General features: G+C 43.9%; 1 protein-coding gene and 1 long non-coding RNA gene across 2 annotated transcripts in view; both read right to left on the minus strand.

The window, feature by feature from the left end:
* Window positions 1–290: 290 nt before the first annotated feature.
* On the minus strand, window positions 291–12,992 carry LOC141499253 (uncharacterized). The gene is made up of 3 exons (XR_012471709.1): window positions 12,923–12,992; window positions 3,097–3,209; window positions 291–362 (listed from the first exon to the last, which is right to left on the minus strand). It is a non-coding gene; the product is annotated as an uncharacterized LOC141499253 (long non-coding RNA).
* Window positions 12,993–13,098: 106 nt separating this feature from the next.
* The window catches only part of DUS2 (dihydrouridine synthase 2), a 68,039-nt gene continuing 58,024 nt past the window's right edge, over window positions 13,099–23,113 (minus strand). The window contains exons 14-16 of the mRNA XM_074202082.1: window positions 22,032–22,119; window positions 16,413–16,486; window positions 13,099–15,589 (exon numbers count right to left, since the gene is read on the minus strand). Of these exons, the coding sequence (XP_074058183.1) occupies window positions 15,391–15,589; window positions 16,413–16,486; window positions 22,032–22,119 (361 nt within the window). The 3' untranslated portion in view covers window positions 13,099–15,390. The remainder of the gene's footprint in view (window positions 15,590–16,412; window positions 16,487–22,031; window positions 22,120–23,113) is intronic.

A 23,113-nucleotide genomic window follows, 5' to 3' on the forward strand; every position in this document is an offset into this window, starting at 1 on the left:
AGCTCAGTCTCTCTGACTCAGACTTAGGGCAGAGATGGGGAGGCCAAGGGCAGGTCCCTTTAGAAAGGTCATTTTTCATCATCAGCCTGAGGGAGAGAAAGTACAGGAAGAATTTCCATAGGTATTTCAAGACTCAGTTTCTTCCCTTTTTGAGGGCCATACAAGAGAAGTTAGGGTATGGAATGAGGCTGGGTGGAGAGGGTGACCATGCTTGAGGATGGAATATATGTGCTGGGGGGTGGAGGAAGGAAAGTGGCATTTCTCACAGAGTGTACCTGGGCTCTTACCTTCGGAGAGATGGACCACAGAGCCCCAAGATGAGGGCAAAGCGAGGGAAATCAGGGGCCCTTTATTTGGCAATCCTGTATGTTGAAATGATGGGAGTAAGAAAGTGGAAGAAGCTCACCTCCAATAGAATCTCCTATTCTTCTCACCCTCCCCCAGCCCCAGTGTTTAATCAGTTCTTCCCTGGGGGCTTCTTTGGTGTTTTGGGATTGATTACTCACCCAAGGCTGGGAGGTTTGTTTTGAAGGAGGGCTAAGGGGGCCTCATTAGGAGGATCAGAGATTTAGAGCTAGAAGATCACTTAGCACAATTCTACTAATTGAGAGGAACAAGCTGAGGCCCCAAAAGGTTATTCAATTTGCCCAAATTCACACAGGTGATAAATAGCAGATTTGGGATTTAAGCACAGGTTTTCTGACGCCAAAGCCAGTGTGCTCTTTTTAGAATCTCAAGACAAGCTGCTAGATCTAAAAACTTGATTCATCAATCAATGAACATTTATTAAGCATCTACTTATGAATAGTCATCCTATTAGGTTGGGACTTAGCACAGCCCCCCCACTCCAATCCAATTCATGTGCTTGTCATGGCATCACCTCCCTGATGTGGTGGTGGTGATCTTCGAGAACGAAGGACAAGCATCATCATGTCATTCATCCTTTATTTTATTTTTTTTTTTTAGGGTTTTTTTTTTTTTTTGCAAGGCAAATGGGGTTAAGTGGCTTGCCCAAGGCCACACAGCTAGGTCATTATTAAGTGTCTGAGGTCGGATTTAAACTCAGGGACTTCTGACTCCAGGGCCGGTGCTCTATCCACTGCGCCACTTAGCTGTCCCTGGTCCTTTATTTTTGAAGAGGATCAATGACATCATGGAGGGGATAGCTTGACTTACTCATGAATTTGATTTAAGTGGGGTAGAATTGTACAAAATCATCATCCTCACTCATTTCTAGAGTCATTGAAGATCAAAGGCAAAAAAGAAGTTAAGATGACAGGAGATGTCCTGGGATGCAGTGGATGACCTTGGTGTCTATGATGTCTGATCAAGATCTAATCACTCCACAGCACTTGCTTCAGCTGCATTCATGGCCATTGGAACAAAATTGTCCTCATCCTCCCATTCCACTAGGGCAGGAGTGGGAAACCTTTTTTCCCAAACTTCAAAGGCCATTTGGATATTTATAACATCATTTAAGAGCCATACAAAATTAACAACTTAAAAATTAGCCTGTTATTTATTTGCTCAAATATTCAATTAATTCATCCCTAAAAAAACTTCTAGATTAATTGAATTTCAAGTCTTGCCTGCCATTGCCTTAGTAGGGCCAGATCAAATGATTTTCTTTTTTTGGTGCCATGCTTTTACTCAAATGAAAGGGGAAAAAAATACACTATACCAGGAAATGAACAATATGACATTATTTTACAACACAGCATTTGAAAAAGAGTTGGAAATAATGCTCCAAGTGGATAGATAAGCACACCATACACTGTACATTGCTCAACAGTGTCCATTGAAACTATAATTACATTATCTGATTTTGGCTTTAAACAGCCAAACAAGAAAAGCTGTAACAATCAGTTATACTAAAATCAAAACCCAAAAAACCAAGAGGAACTGAAATTTTTCCATAGTTACAATTATAGTTAGAATTGGACATTTTTGCATTGATAACTAAGAATTGTTTGGGATATTTAACCATACTGATCTTAGTTATAATAATACTATGAAAGCACCAGTCAATGATAAATCCTATCTTTATAAGAAGCATCAATTTCCTTAAAAAAATTTTTTTCCATGACTCCAAGTAAAGGCATACTGTAATTAGTTAGAAAATTTGCAGTCTTAAAAAGGAAAAGACCCAAACTCTTCCATTATCAATAAAGTAAAATTTTATACAAAGAGCAATGAACTTGTTGTGGAAATATTCACATTCTGCCATTAGACATCACACAAGTTACAGTTCAACTGTTAGACTCCAGGATATATTGTGTCACATTTGATATCAATTATTTGAAGGGTTCTGTCTAAAAATTGCACATCAAATTTTTTTCTTTAGAAAATATTTAAGGGGGGCGGCTAGGTGGCGTAGTGGATAAAGCACTGGCCCTGGAGTCAGGAGTACCTGGGTTCAAATCCGGTCTCAGACACTTAATAATTACCTAGCTGTGTGGCCTTGGGCAAGCCACTTAACCCTGTTTGCCTTGCAAAGACCTAAAAACAAAATAATTAAAAAAATAAAAAAAAATATATAGGGGCATCTAGGTGGCACAGTGGATAGGGCACTGTCCCTGGAGTCAGGAGTACCTGAGTTCAAATCTGACCTCAGACAATTAATAATGACCTAGCTGTGCAGCCTTGGGCAAGCCACTTAACCCCATTTGCCTTGCAAAAACTAAAAAAACAAAACAAAAACAAAAACAAACACAGATCAAATGATTTCAAGGGCCTTATAGGGCCCAAGAGCTGGACATTTCCTGCCTCTGCACTAGAGGAAGTCTTAACATGCTTGGGTAGACCAACCTCTAACACATCAGTGGGTTAGAGGCCTGCTGTTAGCCTCAACCTGAATTAGCCCATCTGCCAAAACAGTGTAGTAGGCTGTGGCTGTTGAGGATAATACAGTTTATGGGAGTCATACATGAGAGCTGGGTGGTGGACCTCAAAGGTGGATAAGCAGCCCTGCGAAGGGGATCCACAAGCCCTCACACCAGAGCTGCTAGTCCTCCCTGAATACCCCATTCACCCCATTAGATACTGGGCACACCAAGGCAAAAAACATGAAACCCTTCTAGTTTTCCAGGAGCTTACTTTGTTCATGTTCCTGTTGTAGTCACTCCTTTTGCCAATGTAGAAAAATCTTGTGTCATTCTTCTCTATGTCTTTTCATTAATCTTCCATTCAAGGTCTGTCTGCCCAAAGGCCTGGTAAAGAATAACAACAAAAATAACTGACATTTATAAGTTTATAGAATCTCAGAACTGGAAGCAACTTCAGATGACTTCTGAGTCATTTCGTGATGATCTAGTCCCATCACTATCTGAGCAGAAATCCCCTTTGCAATTCCCTGATAAGTAGCTATTGAGCCTTTGTATGAAGACCTCCATTGAAAGGGTATTCACCTCAACACTATCCTCTAAGGTAGCACATTTTATTTCTGCATGATTCTGTTAGGAGACTAATCATTGGGTCAAACAGAGATATAGGGAGACATTAGCTATACTGAGTGGAATGATCCTGGGGACAAGTCATAAGAAATGAAGGCTTGGGGGTGGCCAGGTGGTGCAGTGGATAGAGCACTGGCCCAGGAGTCAGGAGTACCTGAGTTCAAATCCAGCCTCAGACACTTAATAATCACCTAGCTGTGTGGCCTTGGGCAAGTCACTTAACCCCATTTGCCTTGCAAAAACCTAAAACAAAAACAAACAAACAAACAAAAAGAATTGAGGGTATTGGCCAATAATACTAAAGGAACCATCTGTGATCCCTTGGCATTGCTCCAGTCCCTTGAGGGGAACAATATTCTGGGGACCTGATTTGCCATGGTGAGTGTGAATTGGGATAACTCCTTCCATCCCCTACCCATGATCTGCATAATGGTAGAATCTGACAGCTAAGATTCTCTTCTTTTTTTTTGTACATATGTTCTTAGAAGTTTACACAATTGCTTCATATATAGTATATTCTTAATGCTTTATAATTCATTCATTGGTTCATTCATTCAGCCAATTAGAAGATTTGTTAGTTAAATATACAAGATATTTAATGAAACACAAGGAAAATCTCCCCTTACCCCCAACTTTATACTTTCTGAATTCAGTGGCCTTCAAGGTCCCTTCCAATTCTAAATTCATGTTCCTATAAAAATTTCCAAAACTCTGGTGGAAAAGAAAACACAGGGGATGAACTTGTATTTATACTCCAATGGCTACACTCTAGTGGCATACTGGAATTAGCTCAAACTTTAGAGAGCTGATTGTTAAATTTTCAGTGTGAAAGCAGCACATGCTACAAATCAGGGCTTAATTTTTTGTTTTGTTGATTTTCTAGACAAAGAAGTGATGGCAAAAATGTTAATGATGCAGATTAAACTTAAAAGTATATTTTGTATTCATTTTTTTTTTCTTTTGAAGGGCTGGTTGTTAAACATTTAAGAGTGCTTCTTGGTTCCCAACTGACATCCTGCTTTGTCTTTTAGTGTGTTGCTTGCTGCTTCCCTGAAGAGATGCTGGTGTTGCTACTCCTCTGGATATGTTATTATGTTATTGACCCTGTTACTGGTCTTCTCTACTGTTGGGGGATTCTCTCTGTTGTACCCCCCCCCCGGCTTTTGTTCTGTGGCACTTTCATCCACAGGCTTCTCATTGGGTTGCTCTCTTCCCTAGACTGAACTTCTGACTCTCAGGACTTTCTCTGCCTTCCTACAGAGACTTCTATACCCTTTGCCTCTGAATTTCTCACATAAGGTCTCTATCCTTGGGACCACTCCCTCTGATTTGAGGGCTCTTCTCAGAAACTTCATCTTAGGGAAGACATCAGGGCCAGATACTTCATTCCTCTCCTGCCTTCTCTCCTAATTCTGGACTTTCTCTTCCCATACCTCTTTTCAATTTACTTTGAAATGTTGTCTTCTCTTGTTAGACCATAAGCTTCTTGAGGGAAGAAATTCTTTCTGACTGTGCCTAGAATATTAATTGAGGTGTGACTTCCGTTGCTCTTGGCTAAGAGCCAAGATTCTTTTGGTGAGCTGAAGATGCTTTATGGCCTCTCCCCACATCATTTTAGCTATAAGACTATTTCATTTCTTTGTGAGGCAGGCCCACCAGCATATCCAGTCAGCCAACAGAAGTCACTGGGGAAACTTTGAGCCTGAATCTGACACCCTTGCTTTTGCCTCAAACTCTTCTCTAAACTTTGTCTGCTCTTTGGGATATAAGAAAAATTTTCAATTACTATAGTCCCTGGTTTTTATCTGGCTATACAAATCAATACAGGAGTTGTAATTAGCAAGGCTGGGTGAATCAGAGTACAGCTAATGATTTTTTTTATCCTGTTGCTTCCTATCAACAAAATTCCTGTTCTCCCTACATTAACCATAGAAATGAAGAAAGGAACAAATTTGAATTAATTTTCTATTATGTTCCAGGTCTTTTGCTAAGTGCTTAACAAATATTATCTTACTGATCCTTACAACAACCCTGGGAGATAGCTGGTATTATAATTCTCATTTTACAGTTGAGGAAACTGAGGCAAGCAGAGGTGAAGTGTCTTTCCCAAGGTTACTCAGCTATTAAATGACTGGGGTGGGATTTGAGTCAGGTCTTCCTGATTCCAAGTTCAGTGCCCTATCCACTGCATTTAACCGCCTCTAGCCACACTGGATATAGAACAGATGGTCAATATCTTTTTTTTTAATGTGGCATCTGCAAATAAAACTAATATAAGATTAGAAGGAAAGCAGGAAACTGCAAAAAAAATTATAGCAAGTTTCTCTGATAAAGACCTCATTTCTCAAATGTATAGAGAAATGAGTTAAAGTTATAAGAATGAGTCATTCTCTAATTGATAAACAGTCAGATGATAAAAACAGGAAGTTTTCAGAAAAAATCAGAACTATCAGGGTGGCTAGGTGGTACAGTGGATAGAGCACCAGCCCTGGAGTCAGGAGTACCTGAGTTCAAATCCAGCCTCAGACACTCAATAATTACCTAGCTGTGTGGCCTTGGGCAAGCCACTTAACCCCATTGCCTTTGGAAAAAAATTAAAAAAACCAAAAAACTCCAAGAAATCAGAGCTATCTATAGTCTTATTAAAAGTGTTTTAAATCATTATTGATAAAGACAAATTAAAATAACTAATATATAATATATAATATATAATATAATATATATTTTGCAATTATACATATAACTCTAATGTATAATAATATATAATAATAAATATATAATAACTCTAATATATAATAAATCTAAGGTACCACCTCATACTTATCAGATTGGCTAATATGACAGAAAAGGGAAATGACACATGTTGGAAGGCATGTGGAAAAATAGGGGAGACTGATGCATTCTTAGAGTTGTGAACTGATCCAACCATTCTGGAGAACAATTTGGATCCATGTGCAAAGGGCTATAACATCATGTATACTCTTTGATTCAGAAATACTACTACTAGTCTATATCCCAAAGAGATTAAAATCTAAAAGGAAAAAGATTCCCTTATACAAAAAAAAAATATTTGTAACAGTTATTTTTGTGGTGGCAAACAGTTGGAAATTGAGGGGATGCTTATCAATCGAGGCAGCCAGGTTGTGGCATATAATTGTGTTGGAAAACTATTGTACTATAAGAAATGATGAGAAGCATAGTTTCAGAAAAACCTGGGAAGACTTACATGAACTGATGCAAAGTGAAATGAGCAGAACCAGGAGACTACTGTACACAGCAGTAATAGCATACAATGATCAGTTGTGAATGACTTAGCTATTCTCAGCAATACAAAGTTCCAAGATAATTCTAAAGCCTTAGGATGAAAAATGTTCTCCTTCTCCAGAGAGAGAACTGATGGTTGGAGTATAGATTGAAATATACTTTTCATTTTTTTTTCTTGTTTGTTTTCTTTTGCAACATGACCAGTATGGAAATATTTTGTATCACTACACATGTATAAACTATCAAATTGCTTACCTTTTTGAGAAGGCAGGAAAGGAGAGAATTTGGAACTCAAAATTTAAAAAAAGAACATGAAAAATTTTTGTTTACATGTAATTGATAAAAAGCAAGATTAAAACTAAATTTAAAAAACATGGTATATACAACTAAACAGCTCTCATGATCTCTACAAGTCAAACATGAATTCAATCAGCATAATCTTAGTTTCTTTTTTGATAAAGTTGCTAGGTTCATGATTTAAGGGAATTAAGGGTATTCATTATATCTAATTTTAACAAGGTATTTGTTGAATTAGGTACTTCTCATGAGGTGGAGATATCTGGTCTGGATGATTGTACAGATCATTGTGTATCTAACAGAATTAACCTTAATTCCATTTCTGACTCTTCTGCATCTAATTATAATTCTCTCAACACACATTTATTATATGCATTCTTTGTGCTAAGACAAAAATGAAACAGGATGATATTTGGTATTATCCCAGCAATTTTTCCTAGCTGTTCTCCATAACTAGAATGTTCTCCCTCATCTCTGTCTACTGGTTTCCCTTGTTTTCTTTAAGTACCAATTAAAATCTTATCTTCTACAGGAAGTTTCCCCCCTTTTTAATTTTAGTGCCTTCTCTCTTTTAATCATTTCCTATTTATCCTCCACTGACTTGTTTATACATATTTTCTTGCTTTTCATCTTCCCTATTAGCTTGTAAGCCTCTTGATGAAAGGACTATCTTTGGTCTTTCTTTGTATCCTCAATACTTAGCCCAGTGTCTAAGACATAGTGTTCAATACATGTTGCTGACTATAACTCCTTTACTTTCTTAGGAGGAAGATGCTTTGATATCCTATTGATATGTGAATCATAATTATTACATGCAGACTCTTCCCAAAGCTCACTTCATAGGATCATAAGATTCAGAGTTTGAAGAAATCTTAGAATTGATCTCATGTAGGGGCTCTTAATCCTTTTTGTGTCATGGAACCCTTTGGCAGTGATAGGCTGGGGAAAGCCTATGGACCATTCTCAGAATTTGTTTTTAAACATATTGTTTCAATCCAACCATCAATTCTCTTACTGGAGAGAGTCCCAGTCCCAGTCCCAAAGTCCATTGGTATGGGACTCGTTTCTTTTTGATGGAGAAGAATGCCCTGCCCTGTCTGAGGGGAGAAATGGAGTTGGTGATGAAGATGGATGCTTTGAGTGCTTCTGAGGACTGAAGAAGCTAACCTCAACTCAGAATGCTGAAGGAAGGGATGCTGGTAGGACATGAGAGGGATGACAGGCAGTCTTCATTTGCTCCCTATTTGTTTCTCTAAATACTTTCCAAAGTTTCCCCATGGGTGAGATCCATAACTCTCTTAGTTGAACTTTGCCAGTGGCAGAGTTCTTTCACCCTATGTTGTCTAGTGTATATTCTCTTATGTGGATCTTCTCTGATGTGTTTTGTTACCAATTTGGATAAGTGACTATCTGTTCTATGTGTGTGAAAAGGGACTCAAGTTTAGGCTAAAAAGCCTGGGGTCTTCCTTCCCTCCAAAAATGATACAATAAGCAGAAGGAAGATGGAATTTAATCATATCCCCCCAGACTAAAAACATTTATGGGAACAGATCAACGTTATTCTAGTCTGGTACTCTTTTTTTTCCCTCATGGTCTCAATCTCCTGCTTCCCCTTTCTCTTAGGAAAGGTTAGGGGAAAAGAGGCTAGAGATGTCTATTCTGGCCCCCTGGGCATCTCTCTAAATAAAATGTTGTTCAGTTTCAGGTGTGTCTGATCCTTTTGTGACCCCATTTTATAGATGAAGAAATTGAGGCTAACAGTATTAGGTGATTTGCACAGAGTAACACAGTATATGTCTGAGGTTGGATTTGCACTCAGGTCTTTCTGAAAGGAAATCAACAATATATAATTACATTCATGAAAAAAAAATTTTTTTAAATTCACTGACTCTGAATTCCAATCAGTGTTGTATAGGTAGAATCACCCTTGGACCTGTGTGATGCTACTTAATATGTGTGTCATTAGGAAAGTCACAACTTGTCTCAGGCCTTGGTTTCTTCATCTATAAAACTGAAATGTTAATCGATCATAAGGGGAGGAAAACCTTTTTTACACATGAGATAAGCAAGAACAAGTAAAGGGAAGTGACTTATCTAAGTTTATATAGCCACTAAGTAGCAGGTCTGGGATAGCAGAAACCCAGATTCCCTGATTCTACTTTATGCTTCTATGATAGTAACTGTCTTTCAAGTGTGGAAGGAATTAGAAATAGATGCATGGGAGTGAGAGTCCAGTTCTCTTGTAGAAATCAAACAATGTGATAACATCTTTGGGGGTGGAATGGGTGAGGAGGAGACACAGGAGGGTGAGAAGCCAAAATCTATATTGAGCAAGGTTTGAGCAAGAAAGAGTAAAAAGGGGAAGGAAATTAAGAGCCTCAAACAGGCCAAACCAAACCTAAGCCTTACTATTTGTTCCTCATCTTATCCTCTTCCTCCCACCCCCTCTTCCTGCCCCTGCTTCCCCCCAAGCCTCTAGCTCCTGGCCAGATACATAGGTGCCTAGTCTGAAAGTAGAGTCCCTGGGGTTCTATATGCTCTGAGAAGTAGGTAGGATCATGGGGACTGTGGCCAAGTAAGGGAAGCAGCTGGGGCCTGGCTCAAGGAGTTAGGGTTCCACCTTTCCTGTCTTGCTGCTATACTTTATAGTATGGAAGTTCATTGCTTTGCCATTGGCCTCCATTTTCTTCTCTGGGTGATGGATAATCCATCTTCTATTCTTTTCCTGCTCTGTGTATGGCAGGCACTAGGTTGGGCCTTGGAGATACAAAGACATGCCATTTTTTTCTTTACCACTGCTAGAGCCTTGGAGGAAGAGACGGGCCTCCTCCTAGCCACAGACAACCTTCTGCTTGTGCTCCTGGTATTCAACTCCCTTCTTCTCTGCTAACTTGCCCCTTCAATTATCCCTTCTCTTTCTAATTTTCAGCCTCTTTGTTTACCAACTTCTTCCCAGAAGCTTACAAACTGCTTTTCTCATCCTAAAAAAAGGCTTTTTGCTTGTCTCACTTATTCTAAGATGTAATCTTATATCTCTCCTCTTTTTACAACCAAATTTAGTTGTTAAATTTCTTTCTTTCTTTTGGGTGAACTTGGAGTTGGGTACCAAAGCTTTGTTTTTTGAAAAAACTGAATGTTCTATTGATGTTCTGTTTTGTTTTGAATATCAGGGTCACATTCCAATGAATTTCCATCTCTCTCCCATCAGAACAATTTACCTTCAACAACAACAAAAAAAAGACAATAAAGTGAATCAATTCAATCCATGGGCAATGTCTGACAATCTAGGCTTCATGTTATGCTTGTGTCTACCTACCCCACTCTCCACTGAGAGGTTGTTCACCTACAATCAGAACACGTCATCAACCAGGACCAGAACATGGGTCAAAGTTGTTTTTCCTTTGGATTATGATTATCATACTTGTTGCTCTCTATCTACATGTCAACCTCTTGTAATATGGCTTCTCACTCTACCATTCTACTGATAGAGTTTTCTTTTCTTTTTTTTCTAAGAGTTTTTTCAAAATCACCAAAAATCTCTTAACTGCAAAATTCAGCAGCTTTTTCTGAGTCTTCCTCTGTTTCAATTTCAATGATCTCCCTTTTCTCTGGCCAACTCTCCTGAGTTTTCACTGAGTGGGATCCTCTCCTACTTCACCTGGCAGTTCATCTGTCTCCTGATGGGTCATCATTCTCCTCTCTTGGTCCAGGGTCTTCTGATCTGTGCTTTCTCAATGGTCTCATAAATTCCTTTGGGGGGTGGGGGCAGTTAGCATCTCTATTCTGATGACTCCTAAATAAATCTACATGCACGGGCTGCTCTACAGTCCCCTAGCTCCAACTACTTGACAGATATTGCCATTTAAATTTCTCAGAGGCATCTCAAACTGAGCGTATTCATTACCTTTCCCCTCAGTCTAGCCATCCTGTTAACTCCCTTCCTTTCATCTCCGTCCCTAACCTAAATTAGCCTTCTCTTCAGTTTCCCTCACTCTCGGATCCAATAGGCTAGTCACATCTGGTCTGTCTCCCGTTCTCTCTGTCCCTTTCTTTCCACTAAGGCAGCCATCACACTACTTGCTTTCATCATCTCTCCTCCTGATTACTGAGGTATCCTGACTGGTTCATGCCCCTGCCTCCAATCTCTCAAATCTCAACCTAGATTCGACACTGTCGCCTTATTGATACTTGTTCTTCCTTCTGGAAGACCACGACATCTGGGAGAAGATGCCATGAACCAGCCTCTCTTTCTCCTCCGGGACATCTGGATCCACTGACCATTTAGGGACCAGGGCCGCTGGGGATGACCCTGGATGGGAGGCTAAGTGATGGCCAAGATCACACAGCTGGTGGTGCTAAATGTCCACTGAGGGCAGTTAGGTAGGCAGGGAGTCCGAGGGGAGGGCTCTGGCCTCGGATGCTGGTCCTTCCAGGTCAAGTTCAAAGGTGAACTCCTCCTGTTTGGTGACTGGTACTGTGCCAATCTGGGAATGCCAAATGAAGGACAAAACGATAAGACCGATCCTTGACTTCGGGGCGCCCACCTTCTAGAGGGCTCGAAAACTGAGAGGAAGAGCGCTGTGCGACTGTCCGCCCCTTCAAGGCGGTCATCTCCCTGGGCCAGGTGCGGAAGAGCGCCCCCACCCCCAGGATGCCTGCCCCGGGCCCCGCGCCCCGGTTATTTCCACACCTCCCGGAGCACAGTCGTCTGCCCTGGGCTGTCCGTGCTCCTCGGCTCCCCCACCCCCAGGGTTTTCGGGGTGCCCGTGTGTCGGGGGCCCGCGGCCGGTGCACAGAAGGCCGTCGGACACGCTCCTGGCGGCGGGGCCCGCACCCCCGCGGCTCCGCCAGTGCCGGGGGTCCTCGGGGCAGCGCGGCTCGAGTCCTCGGTGCGCCCCCCGCCCGGCCCGGCCCGGCCCGGCCCGGCCCCGCTGCAGGAATGTGGGGCCGCGCGGCCCCGGCCCGGCCCGGCCCCGCTGCAGGGATGTGGGGCCGCGCGGCCCCGGCCCGGCCCGGCCCCCGCTGCAGGGATGTGGGGCCGCGCGGCCCCGGCCCGGCCCGGCCCCGCTGCAGGGATGTGGGGCCGCGCGGCCCCGGCCCGGCCCGGCCCCGCTGCAGGGATGTGGGGCCGCGCGGCCCCGGCCCGGCCCGGCCCCGCTGCAGGGATGTGGGGCCCCGCGGCCCCCGGCCCGGCCCGGCCCCGCTGCAGGGATGTGGGGCCCCGGCCCCGCTGCAGGGATGTGGGGCGGCGCGGCCCCGGCCCGGCCCGGCCCCGCTGCAGGGATGTGGGGCCCCGGCCCCGCTGCAGGGATGTGGGGCCGCGCGGCCCCGGCCCGGCCCCGGCTCTTCTGCCCGGGACTCCACCGGCCCAGGCGCCCCGGCCCGCGCGCGGCCCCCGCTAACAGACGGAACGTGTCGGGCCGGCCCGGGGCCGCACCCCGCGGGTCCCGGGGACCCCCGGCTGCGGCGTCGGGGCGCCTTCTCCACGCGACTCACGGCCGCCCGCGGGCCTGCCTGGGGGGAGGCGGCGCACCTGCTTCAGGGGGGCGGGGAGAGGGCCCGGGCCAGGGCCCGAGGGACTCCTGCGGCGGGGGGCCGGGGGACCGGGGGCCTGGGAGGGAGTTATTTAGTAATCCCCATCAAATGCAGGAAAAGGAAGGTAACGGGGGGGGGGGGTGGCAAACAGCGCCCGGGGCAGCGCCCAGGTAGACTCGTACCTACGCGCGGGGCAGGCGGCTGGGAGTGGCCCGTCGGGAGGTGGCAAATTGGGGGTGCGGGGGGCTCTGGTTTGCCGCTTAGGAAGCTGGGGCGGCTGCGGGGCAGGGTGACCTTTAACGGGAGCCCCCCGCCCCCTCCCCGGCGGGAGTGTGGGAGGCGAAGCGGGCTGTGGTCAGAGATGTTTGTCTCACCTGGGAGGAACTTCTGAGAAGCTGCCACTTCCTTCCAGCCGGGCCGCCAGCCTCGGGGGAGGAACCCGGGGACCCGGTGGGGGTGGGGGCACGGGACCCAAGGCCAGCGCCCCCGTGCCGGGGGCCACCCTTTTCTTAGGCCCTGGGCAGCACCTTCGCGCCTGGTTGCCCCAGGGCTTGTGTTCGCCGCATCGCCCACGGTGCTTCCCCTGGTCCGGTAATGGTTTCTGGTACCGGATCAGAGCTCCCTCCTCACTCGCCTTCAGTCCCCCCCGGGCACGACTTCTCCAAATTCCTCATTATTCTTAATCCATTGGCATGCCCACCGGGCCGTTAGCCATACCCAGAGTTCCCTAAACCCTAGGATGCCTCTGACGGAAGAGGCACATTAGCTTATTAACCAGGGGTCCCACTCTTCCAAGCTCCTGCCAGCCAATCCTGGAGTTCTTCCCTCGGAGACATAAGCCCCCTCTCGGATGGAATCTTTTCCTATGGCAGAACGAGTGTTGAGCCAATAGGCACATAAGGCTAATTTACATTTGAAAGACTATTCATGGTTTTGGTTTTTGTTCATCCCATGTCCAATCATGCTTTCTCTTATATTGAAGTTCCACAATTCTGTTACGAAGCCAGCACGGTCATAGTCTATCTTTCTGATATATTGGTATGAACCTTGTATTCAATATTTTTGTCATACTATGGAAATCAAGTCTAAGTTTATTTTGACTCTGATTTAGATATCAAGAGCATGTTTGTTATGAAAAAAATTGGGTAGAAATCTCTGCCTACTGTTTTTCACAGAGTTTATGTAGTATTGGAGCTAGTTCCTCCACCGTCAATCTGGGCGATTCATATTTTTGCAATTCATGTTTTATTGAATTTTTTTGTTAGTTTCTAGCAATTATTTTTTTTAGTTTGTAAATTCACCGGTTTCATTTTTGTCATTTGGTTTTCTTTTTAAAAAAATTAGAAAATAGCTTATCTACTTCATTTTTTTTAAATCAACTACTTTTTATTAGATTAATGGGTTTACTCTCAATTTTGCTAATCTCTTCTTTGACTAGCTCCTATTTCTACAAGTACTTGCCTCAAAACCTTATGAAAGAGATAGCTGGAGGTCTCATCCTCCTCTCAGTGAGGACACTGACTTTCACAAACACAAACCAGAAGGGCTCAAATCCAGAGTTTTGTATCTACAGCATAAAGACTCTCAAAAGCCTGCAGTGTTTTTTCCAGTTATGCTCCAAGCACCATTTTCAGTTTCAATTTGTAAGTGTTCCCATTAGTAAAATGGGCCTTTAAGCAGCTAGGTGGCACAGTGGATAGAGCACCGGCCCTGCAGTCAGGAGTACCTGGGTTCAAATCCGACCTCAGACACTTAGTAATTACCTAGCTGTGTGGCCTTGGGCAAGCCACTTAACCCCATTGCCTTGAAAAATCTAAAAATAAATAAATAAAAATGGGCCTTTGGGTCTTGTTCCCTCTAACTGTGCAGATTAAGAGGGCAAACAAAGATTGCTTTTAACCTTTTTTTAATTTTCCTGGACACCCAACCCATCCAAAAGATGAACCTCAATGAAAAGACAGCCTGGAGGCAAGGAAGGCCCTGTGGACAGTTCTCATCCTTCATTAGAACTAGGAGCTCTCAATTTCCCCAGCGCCATCAGGAGCTGCAGGAGAGTAGGTGGGACCCTCAGTCAGGGTTGCCCAGGCTCTGACCAACACTTCTGTGCTAAGAGGGCTCAGAACTCTGGTTGCCCAGGGTCTACCAACTGGCAGTGGCAGGATGACTACAGGTTCATAGCAGTCTATTACCACTGGGATGGGGTAAATTCTCCCCAAGTGTCTCCCTTGGGAGATAGGGAAGAAGGTGTGGGTGAGCAGTGCTAAGATGGAAAAAAAGGCAGAAACTCCCTTGCCTTCATAGTTCAGGAAGACTGCCTCTGCTCCTCCAGCAGCCTCAAGGAGAGCTTAGATGCTCAGAGGGGTGAAGCTCATCTTGATGGAGAGAGCCAACTTTACTGAGGTAAACAGAAGACTATCTGAACAGCTTGTGCCACAAGAGGAAAAAATACTAGAAGCTGTCTGGACTTGTCAGTCCTGGGTTCACTCCTACTTCCCCCTCTCCACAATACCATGTTACTCAACATCTACCCTGACACCCCTCTGCCCATCCCAAGGCCCGAGTGAACCTGCAGTGGGCACATCCTGGATGTCTCCTTTCCCACTCCCTTTGGTGGAGTTCAGACCTGACTTAAAGAAAAGTAAGTCAGACATCTCATCTACACCATAAACCCACCAGACAAATGGGGGGGGCAGCTAAGCAGCTCCATATTCCACCCTAATCCCATCCCCCCACCCCTTCCAGAGCTGTCCACCTTGCAGGAGCTTCCCTCATTTGCTCTGGGGCTGAGTCCAGAAGGATTCTGCAAATGGCAATAGGGATCGTCCAAGAATGTGAAGGAGAGTCAGGGCCCCAGAGTCAGGTGGGGTTTCTTGTGAGGGGCTCCTTGGGGAAGGACCCCCTCCTCATTCTCTCTGTCATTCCAAATTTCCCTCTCCTCCACTTTGCGCTTGTGCATCAGGGGGCTCTGTGTATCGGGGAGTCCCAGGCTTCTCAGGCAGACAATGGCTGCAGCCTGCTCTGCTAGCTTCTTGGACTTGTCCCTAGAGAGGACCAAGCAGAGGGATAGGTGGTAGGGTGAAGGTCTCAGGACCAGCCAAAGCCAAACCAGCCTTGGGCTCTTTGTGCAGCCTGCTCTGAAGAAGGCTGGCTGAATGTCCTGTCAGCAAACAGGCACCAGGGGAGCATATACCTCTGACCCTTTGAGTCTGAGAAGAGATGACTGACAAGGACCATCTCAACACTTGGCTGCAGATATCTTTGTGTTTAAGAGACATCGTGGCAGAGTGGACAGGGAGCTACTCTGGGCCTGAGGAAGAGCTGGGTCCAAGCCCTGCCTCCAAGGTGCTTCTGGGGACCTCAGACCTTGGGGATCCTCCTCAGTGGGGACCCGTCCTTACTGGCTGCTGCCTGCCCTGCTCATAGCCAGTCTTGTCATTGTTGTAGGTGCCGGCTGCTTTCCTAGAGGAACAAATGCTCCTCTGTGCCTTTTCATACCACTGCCTGCCACCATGCCCACTCATTGGCCGAATATAAATAGGTTAAAGTTATGGACACTGTGGTGCAAGAACAAACAGCCAATCAGGAATATCACTTGGTGATGGCTGGAGATTCTTGCTACCTTGGGTCTTAGGCACAGAGAAAAGCAAATGTCTGAGATGCAGGACCAGGAAGGGCGGCCAACTGGTCCCTTGCCTTGGTACTCCCAGTCTACAGATAGGGAAACCGAAGCTCAGAGAGGCCAAAGATCATGGTCAGTGTCCCACATCTTGTCCCTTCTTCCCTACCCTTTTTTTGTCTCTAACTGAACCCTGGGTGGGATGGGAACATTCTGAGGGGCAGACAAATTGAGGTCTTGCTACTTACCACAGTGCCGAGCTATACTTGAGCCCGGAAACGGTGACCACAGAGCGAAACAAGCGGTCCACCGGCCTCTGGACCTGGATGGGAGACAGTACAGAGGGACACAGAGTCCATGGGTGACCAGCCTGCCAGTACAGACTACTTGAGCGTCCCTGAGAAGAACTGCAAGAAGATCCCACCCCAGGGCTGCTCCTTTGGGGAAATTCTTTGGCAGGCTGAGGAGATCATCAGGAAGCTGTGCTGACCAGGTCCACCTCAAATCTCTGTCCTCTGCCAACAACAGCTGGAAGTTCTGCTAAGCATTTCACAAACAAGACAACCCCAGAGCTAGCTGGTATCCCCACTTCACACTTGAGGAAAACTGAGGTAGACAAAAGTTAAGTTTCCATAGCTATGTGGGTTTATTTTCATTTACTTTTTTTAAGTTGGTCTTCTAGGAGTCTCCAAATTATTGCATCCTCTGTAAAAAGTGAGTTTTTTCACTCAGCATCTTTTTTCTTGTCTGATTGTTGTAGCCAGCATTTCTATCTAGCACTATTTTGAATGATAATAGTGATAATGGACACCCTTACTGGAAAGGTCTCTAGTTCATCTGTTACAGATAATTCTGCTCTTGGCTTTAGATAAGATGCTACTGATCATATTAAGGAAAGATCTGTTCATTCCTATACTTTCTGGCATTTTTTTTTAAAACCAGAATGGGTGTTGTATTTTGTTAAAGCCTTTTCTACATCTTCATGAATTTTGTTCTTGTTATGAATATGTTCAATCATGTCTATAAGTTTCCTAATATTGAACCAGTCCTGTGCTCCTGGTATTAATCCACTTTTTGAAATGTATTCCTGTGGTGTCCTTACCAATATTTTATCTAAAATTTTAACATTTATATTATTTAAGGATATTGATTGATAGCTTTTTCCTGTTTTGACTCTCCCTAGTCTAGGTATTCAGATTGTATTTGTATCAGAGAAGGAATTTGGCCATTACTTTTCTAGGTTTTTGCAAGGCAATGGGGTTGAGTGACTTGCCTAAGGCCACACAGCTAGGTAATTATTAAGTGTCTGAGGTCGGATTTGAACTCACCTACTCCTGACTCCAGGGCCAGTACTCTATTCACTGCCACCTAGCCGCCCCCATTACTTTCTTAACTGCCAAATTGAATAGCTACTTTTCAGTGTTCTTCCCTGTGACTCTGGTAGCATTTGACAGTCTTGTCTTCCTGGAGAGTCTCTCCTCTAGATTTCTAGCACCTACTCTGGGTTCTCTTCCTGGAGATCTCCCCTTTTCTTTGCTGGATCTTCACCTATGCCTTTCCCCTGGGTCCTCTTCTCTTGCTACTCTCTGGTAGAAGTATCAAACATGCAACCCCAAAATGCAATTGGCAATATTTAATACAATAAATATACAATAAGAAAAAGATGTTTTACTTCAAAACCAAAGGATCCTTGTGTGTGGATTTGATATCACTGCTCTATACTGTCTTACCTGGTATTCTCATTAGTTCACATGGGTTCAATGATCATATTCAAGAGGATGATTCTCAAATCTATCTGACCCCAGGCTCTTCCCTTATCTCCAGTCATGTATTATCAAATGGATACTCCATAGGCATCTCAAAATAGCTACATCCAAAACTCATCATATTTCCTCTGAAACTTTTCCTGAACTTCCTTTGTGTCATGGACATCACTCTTCTTCCACAAAGGCCTTCAGAAGTCATTTGGGATAATTACTATCTCAAACAGTTACTCTAGGTGAAAAATAGTCACTTAACCTCTGTCTGAAGAGCTTGGATGAGGAGGAGCTGCCACCTCCTGATATGGTCCACCTCACTTTGGGTCAGTTCTCTATTAAGACATTTTTCCTGGGGCAGCTAGGTGGTGCTGTAGATAGAGCACCAGCCCTGGAGGTAGGAGGACCTGGGTTCAAATTTGACCTCAGACACTTATTACCTAGCTGTGTGACATTGGGCAAGTCACTTAACCCCATTGCCTTGCAAAAACAAAAAAAAATGGCATTTTTCCTTCCGTCAGTCTAAATTTGCCTCTTGTTATTTTCTGCCCACAGGGAAGCCTTGAAATCCCATGAACATGGGTGAAGCCTTTCTCCTGATGTCATCTCCATTTTATCGGTTCTTTTCTGAGACCGGACCCTGGTTTGCCCTGGTTACAGTGCAGAGATATCACTTTCTTATTTCCAGAAGCCACACCTCTCTTACGATAATATACTTTTTAGTATTATTTTTGGCTGCCTTATCCCCTACTCACTCTGTTGCCTCATTTTGAGTTTGCAATATGCAGAAACCCTGAAATCTTTTTCAGATACACTATTGTCTTTCTCCTCTTTTAAAACTGTGAAGGCAATTTTGAAAATCTCAAAAATAAGACCACACTTTATTCCCATTACATTTCAATTTATTACATTATCCAAATTTTCTGGGCCAATAAATTAGCTATTCCTCTCAAGTTTGTGCCATTTGTTATTTGATAAGCATGATATTTGTCTACAGTTATTGTCAAATAACTGATAAAAATGTTAATTAGTACAGGAGTAATCCACTGACATTGAACCATTAATGGTTACTCTGAACTAGTTCTTTCAACCTATTTTTTTTTAGGTTTTTTGCAAGACAAAATGGGGTCAAGTGGCTTGCCCAAGGCCACACAGCTAGGTAATTGTTAAGTGACTGAGGCCAGATTTAAACTCAGGTACTCCTGACTCCAGGGCTGGTGCTCTATCCACTGCGCCACCTAGCCACCCCCTTTCAACCTATTCTCAATCCATCTAATGGTACTAAAATTTAGCCTATAATCTCTCCATGTTTTCTACAAGTACAGTAGCATGTGCTTTATTAAACACTTTGTTAACATCTAGGTAAACTAAATACATTTTCCTGTTTGATCAGTTTAGAAGCCCTTTTAAAGAAGGAAATACAATTGGACTTCTATGTCCTATTCTTGATAAAACCATGCTGGTTCTTTTGTTATCATTGCTACCTTTTCTCCACTCTCTCACTATGCCTTTATTTGTTTATAAATAATATTTTATTTTTCCAAACATATAGTTTTCACCTTTCATTTTTTCTTATACTTTAATGCTTTAGAATTTTGCAAGGAATTTAAGTCTAGCTCATGAGTGTATGAGCTTCTCCCTTTTCCAAACTGGATCATTTGTTCTCCCTTTCACTATATTCTTTAATTAACAGTCTCAGCAATCAAATTCACTAGACCTTTCAGTCCCCAAGTATGAAGTTCCCTTGGGCTGGAGGACCTGAAGTCATCAAGGATATCCAAGCATCTCTTCTTAAGGCCTTAATGGAGAATGGGCGTCAATCCCTTATGAGTAATGTTTGTTCTGTCCTTTCCAGTACAATCCCTAAGGAAATCTTCCTCAAATAATCCACTGTATTGAGTGCACTAGACTGAGCCTCCTCTCTTCCCCAAACACAGAGTCCTCCCCCCCATCCCTTTTGGCTGTCCTCAACTCATTCTCACTCCCAACACCAAGCTTAAAAAGGTGGTGCCAGTCCTTTGTATTAGTCCTTTATTCCCTGCCCTTGCTTCCATAATCAGTTCCTATCTTTGGAAAATCTAAATTGGTGGGTAAACTCTCCATGTACCATATTGTTCTCTTCAGACAATTCCCAATTTCTTCTTACTGGAACTGTTTTTCCTATGTGATTTCAAAATTAAATTCTTGAGAGTTCCATATCCCTTCTGGGCTGCTCCCCTTGTTAGAATTTTAGTTATTCTTTCCTGAAACATATACACTCTCAAATGTACAGTGAATATCAGACTATACATAGGTTTCCTTTTCTGTCACAAATTCCAAAGAGGAGCTAATACTGTCCCCTACAGTGTTCCTATCATTTTCTCTTTAGTAATCAATTCTTCCATTTAGTGAGAATCAGATCCAGACTAGAATTTTTTTTTTGATGCTTCTTCCACCTTTTGAAGGGTGAAATAAAATAATTAAAGCAATTCAAGTTGTTAGCTGCTCTGCCTTTATAGATGTCTGGCTAACTGAAGTCACCCTCACTGGAAGAGCATGCCTCTAGATCAGGCTCCTATTTTCTTTCCTGAGCTTATTCATTTCCTTTTTTTTTTTGTTTAGGTGATATATTAACTATCAATAAAAAAAAACACTTTTGTTTCTGTGTCCATTGATTACCCATGTGCTCCTCATATACTTCCCCACTGGTTCCTGGATCTCCTGATAGGAGTATACTTTCTTAGTACAATGCTATACCACAAGCTTTTCACGTTTCTAAAGCAGTTGGTGGTGAAGCAGACAGAGCCATGGCCTCAGACATATATTAGTTGCCTGACTGTGAGCAAGTCACTTAACCTGTGTGCCTCAGTTTTCTCATTGATAAAATGGGGTAATAACAGCATCTATATCCCATGATTATAGGAAGGATCCAATGAGAAAGTATATGTGAGATACTTGGCAAACCTTAAAACACTAGATCAATGCTACTGTTATCATGGTCCAATCCTGGGTCTTATTTTACTAAGCATGGATCACCTGTGCTGTCACATCACTTCTGCACTTCACCTTGCTTTTTCAGCTTTTCTTCAGGTAGCATGGAATCCAGTCTTCCTATGGATGGGCTACCCTTTGGCTTGCTAATAATGTTCTTACTACAGTGGGGCACCACCCAATCTGGTCTATCTAGGGAAGAACTGCTTACCCTCTCATGTCGTGGGTAGTGGGCCTCTCCCTAGACAGCCCCAGAATGTGGTAATATTTCTGGTTGTGCTCTCCCACTGATGAATCATTCTGATCTTGCTATCTACTATAATTCCCAGAACTTTCTTACACAGATGGCAACTTTGCTCCACCTCCTCCTTTTCTGTGCAGCTGATTTCCTGAAGCCAAGTCCATGACGTTTATCCCTACTAATCTTGTCTTATTTGATTTGGTCTACTGCTTTTATCTTATCTTAGAAAGATCTTTTTGACCCAACTCTTTTAGCAACAGTGTTGGCCTCCTTCCTGGCTTTGTCATCTGTAGACTTCTTCATTTATGTCTGTAACCTTGCAAGTCATTGATATAAAATGTTAAATGGCCCAGAAAAGATCCAGGAGTCACTTCACCTTCTAAGGTGACCTATAAATTCTTTAGGTTTGATAAACCAGGTCAGAATTCACCTCACTATATCATCACCAAGGAAATGATTAGGATAGTGGCTTATGCCAGATACTGATACCAGTTTCCAATTCCATAATTAACTTATTTCCCATAATTAACTTTTAATTGAATCAGGATTCGAAAACTGGGCAACATCACTGTCCTGGCCCTGGGACAGGGTGAGATCTCTGTAGGTTCCTGTTCAGTTTTACACTTAATGAACTGGGTCACTCAGATGATTTGGTGTGAGTTGACTCAAAGCTCATGTTAGTGCCAAATCTGCTCTGGTCTGCCTCTGGACCAAGACATGGACTAGCCTGCTTTTTACTGACTCCCAACTAGCCACACATGGGGGGACTGTTCTGACCTAAGTTAGGAGATGCTGCCCCTGAGGCTCACTGAAGCAGATAGGGAATGGATTTTTCCCTGCAGGCCTGCCAGATCGATCAGTAGGCATAGCAGAGTGGACTTCTACCATCACCAACTCACTGTTTCATATACTGGTTGGGCTAACTTCTCCTTCCGGCACCATTCCAGTAGGCACATTTTGGGTGTGATCTGGGGTGGGTATTGCCTCCTGAAGGAGAAAAGAAACTGAGGTCATTTGGGGAGAAGGGAAGAAAGGGAAGAGGGGAAAATTTTATCAACCAGTTCTTACTTTTGTTCTCTCTCTGCTGGGTGCAAGCAAGACAAATGGACAAAATGGAATAGGGTCGTTTATCTGCAAGGGAACTCACAGATGGCTCTACTCTCCCTTATAATGCTGTGGCTCCCAGGTGTCTGGGTCTGAGTACTGAGAGGAGCTGTGGTAATAGAACTGCGGTATCAGAGGAACTCTCCCACTGAGCTGGGATCTCTTGGAATATTCCCTAGGCCCCACAACTGTGGAAGCAGAAAAAGCACTGTCAGAGGACTGGGGCTTCATACCAGTGCTCTGGCTCTTCTTTCTTTGGTCCTTCCTATCCTCATCTGTCAAATGAAGGTGCTAGACAAGCTCAACTCAAAGGTCCCTTCCAGACCTAAATTCCAATGTCTCTCTGGGCACCAAGGAGGGACATCAGGCTAAACCAGTGAAGACAAAGCTTCTAGTGACCATGACCAGCATCACCATCTGGTTCAGAAGGGAAGGGAGAAAGAGGAAGGATGGCAGGAGGGCACAGGAGGCTGGAAAAAACTCTTTACAGATGTGAGAGAGGGGCCAAAGAGTGCATATATCTTGTCATCTGGACAAGAAGGTGGCCTTCTAATAAGGTGATAGCCAGCCCTGCAGGCCTCCTCTTGACACACAGGTGCCCAGGGTCACTGAAATTACTTCCAGAATGAAGGTCCTTCAACCCTCAGACCTTCCCTCAGGGCTTGGAGGAAGAGAAAAATCCCAGCTCACAAAGGGTGGAGAATCACATGCAGGGATGAAATTCATGATTCAAAGCAAAGCAACTCCCAGGGGAAAACCAGCGGGAGCATCCTAGGCAGCCAGTGCAGCTGTCACAACAGGATGATTAGTCTAACAAATGACAACAGCATCAGGAAAACAGAAGGGCTCCAAGAGGGCTGAGGTTCTGGGAAAGACT

Source organism: Macrotis lagotis, chromosome 1 (assembly GCF_037893015.1).
Source record: "Macrotis lagotis isolate mMagLag1 chromosome 1, bilby.v1.9.chrom.fasta, whole genome shotgun sequence".
NCBI classification, from domain to species: Eukaryota; Metazoa; Chordata; class Mammalia; order Peramelemorphia; family Peramelidae; genus Macrotis; species Macrotis lagotis.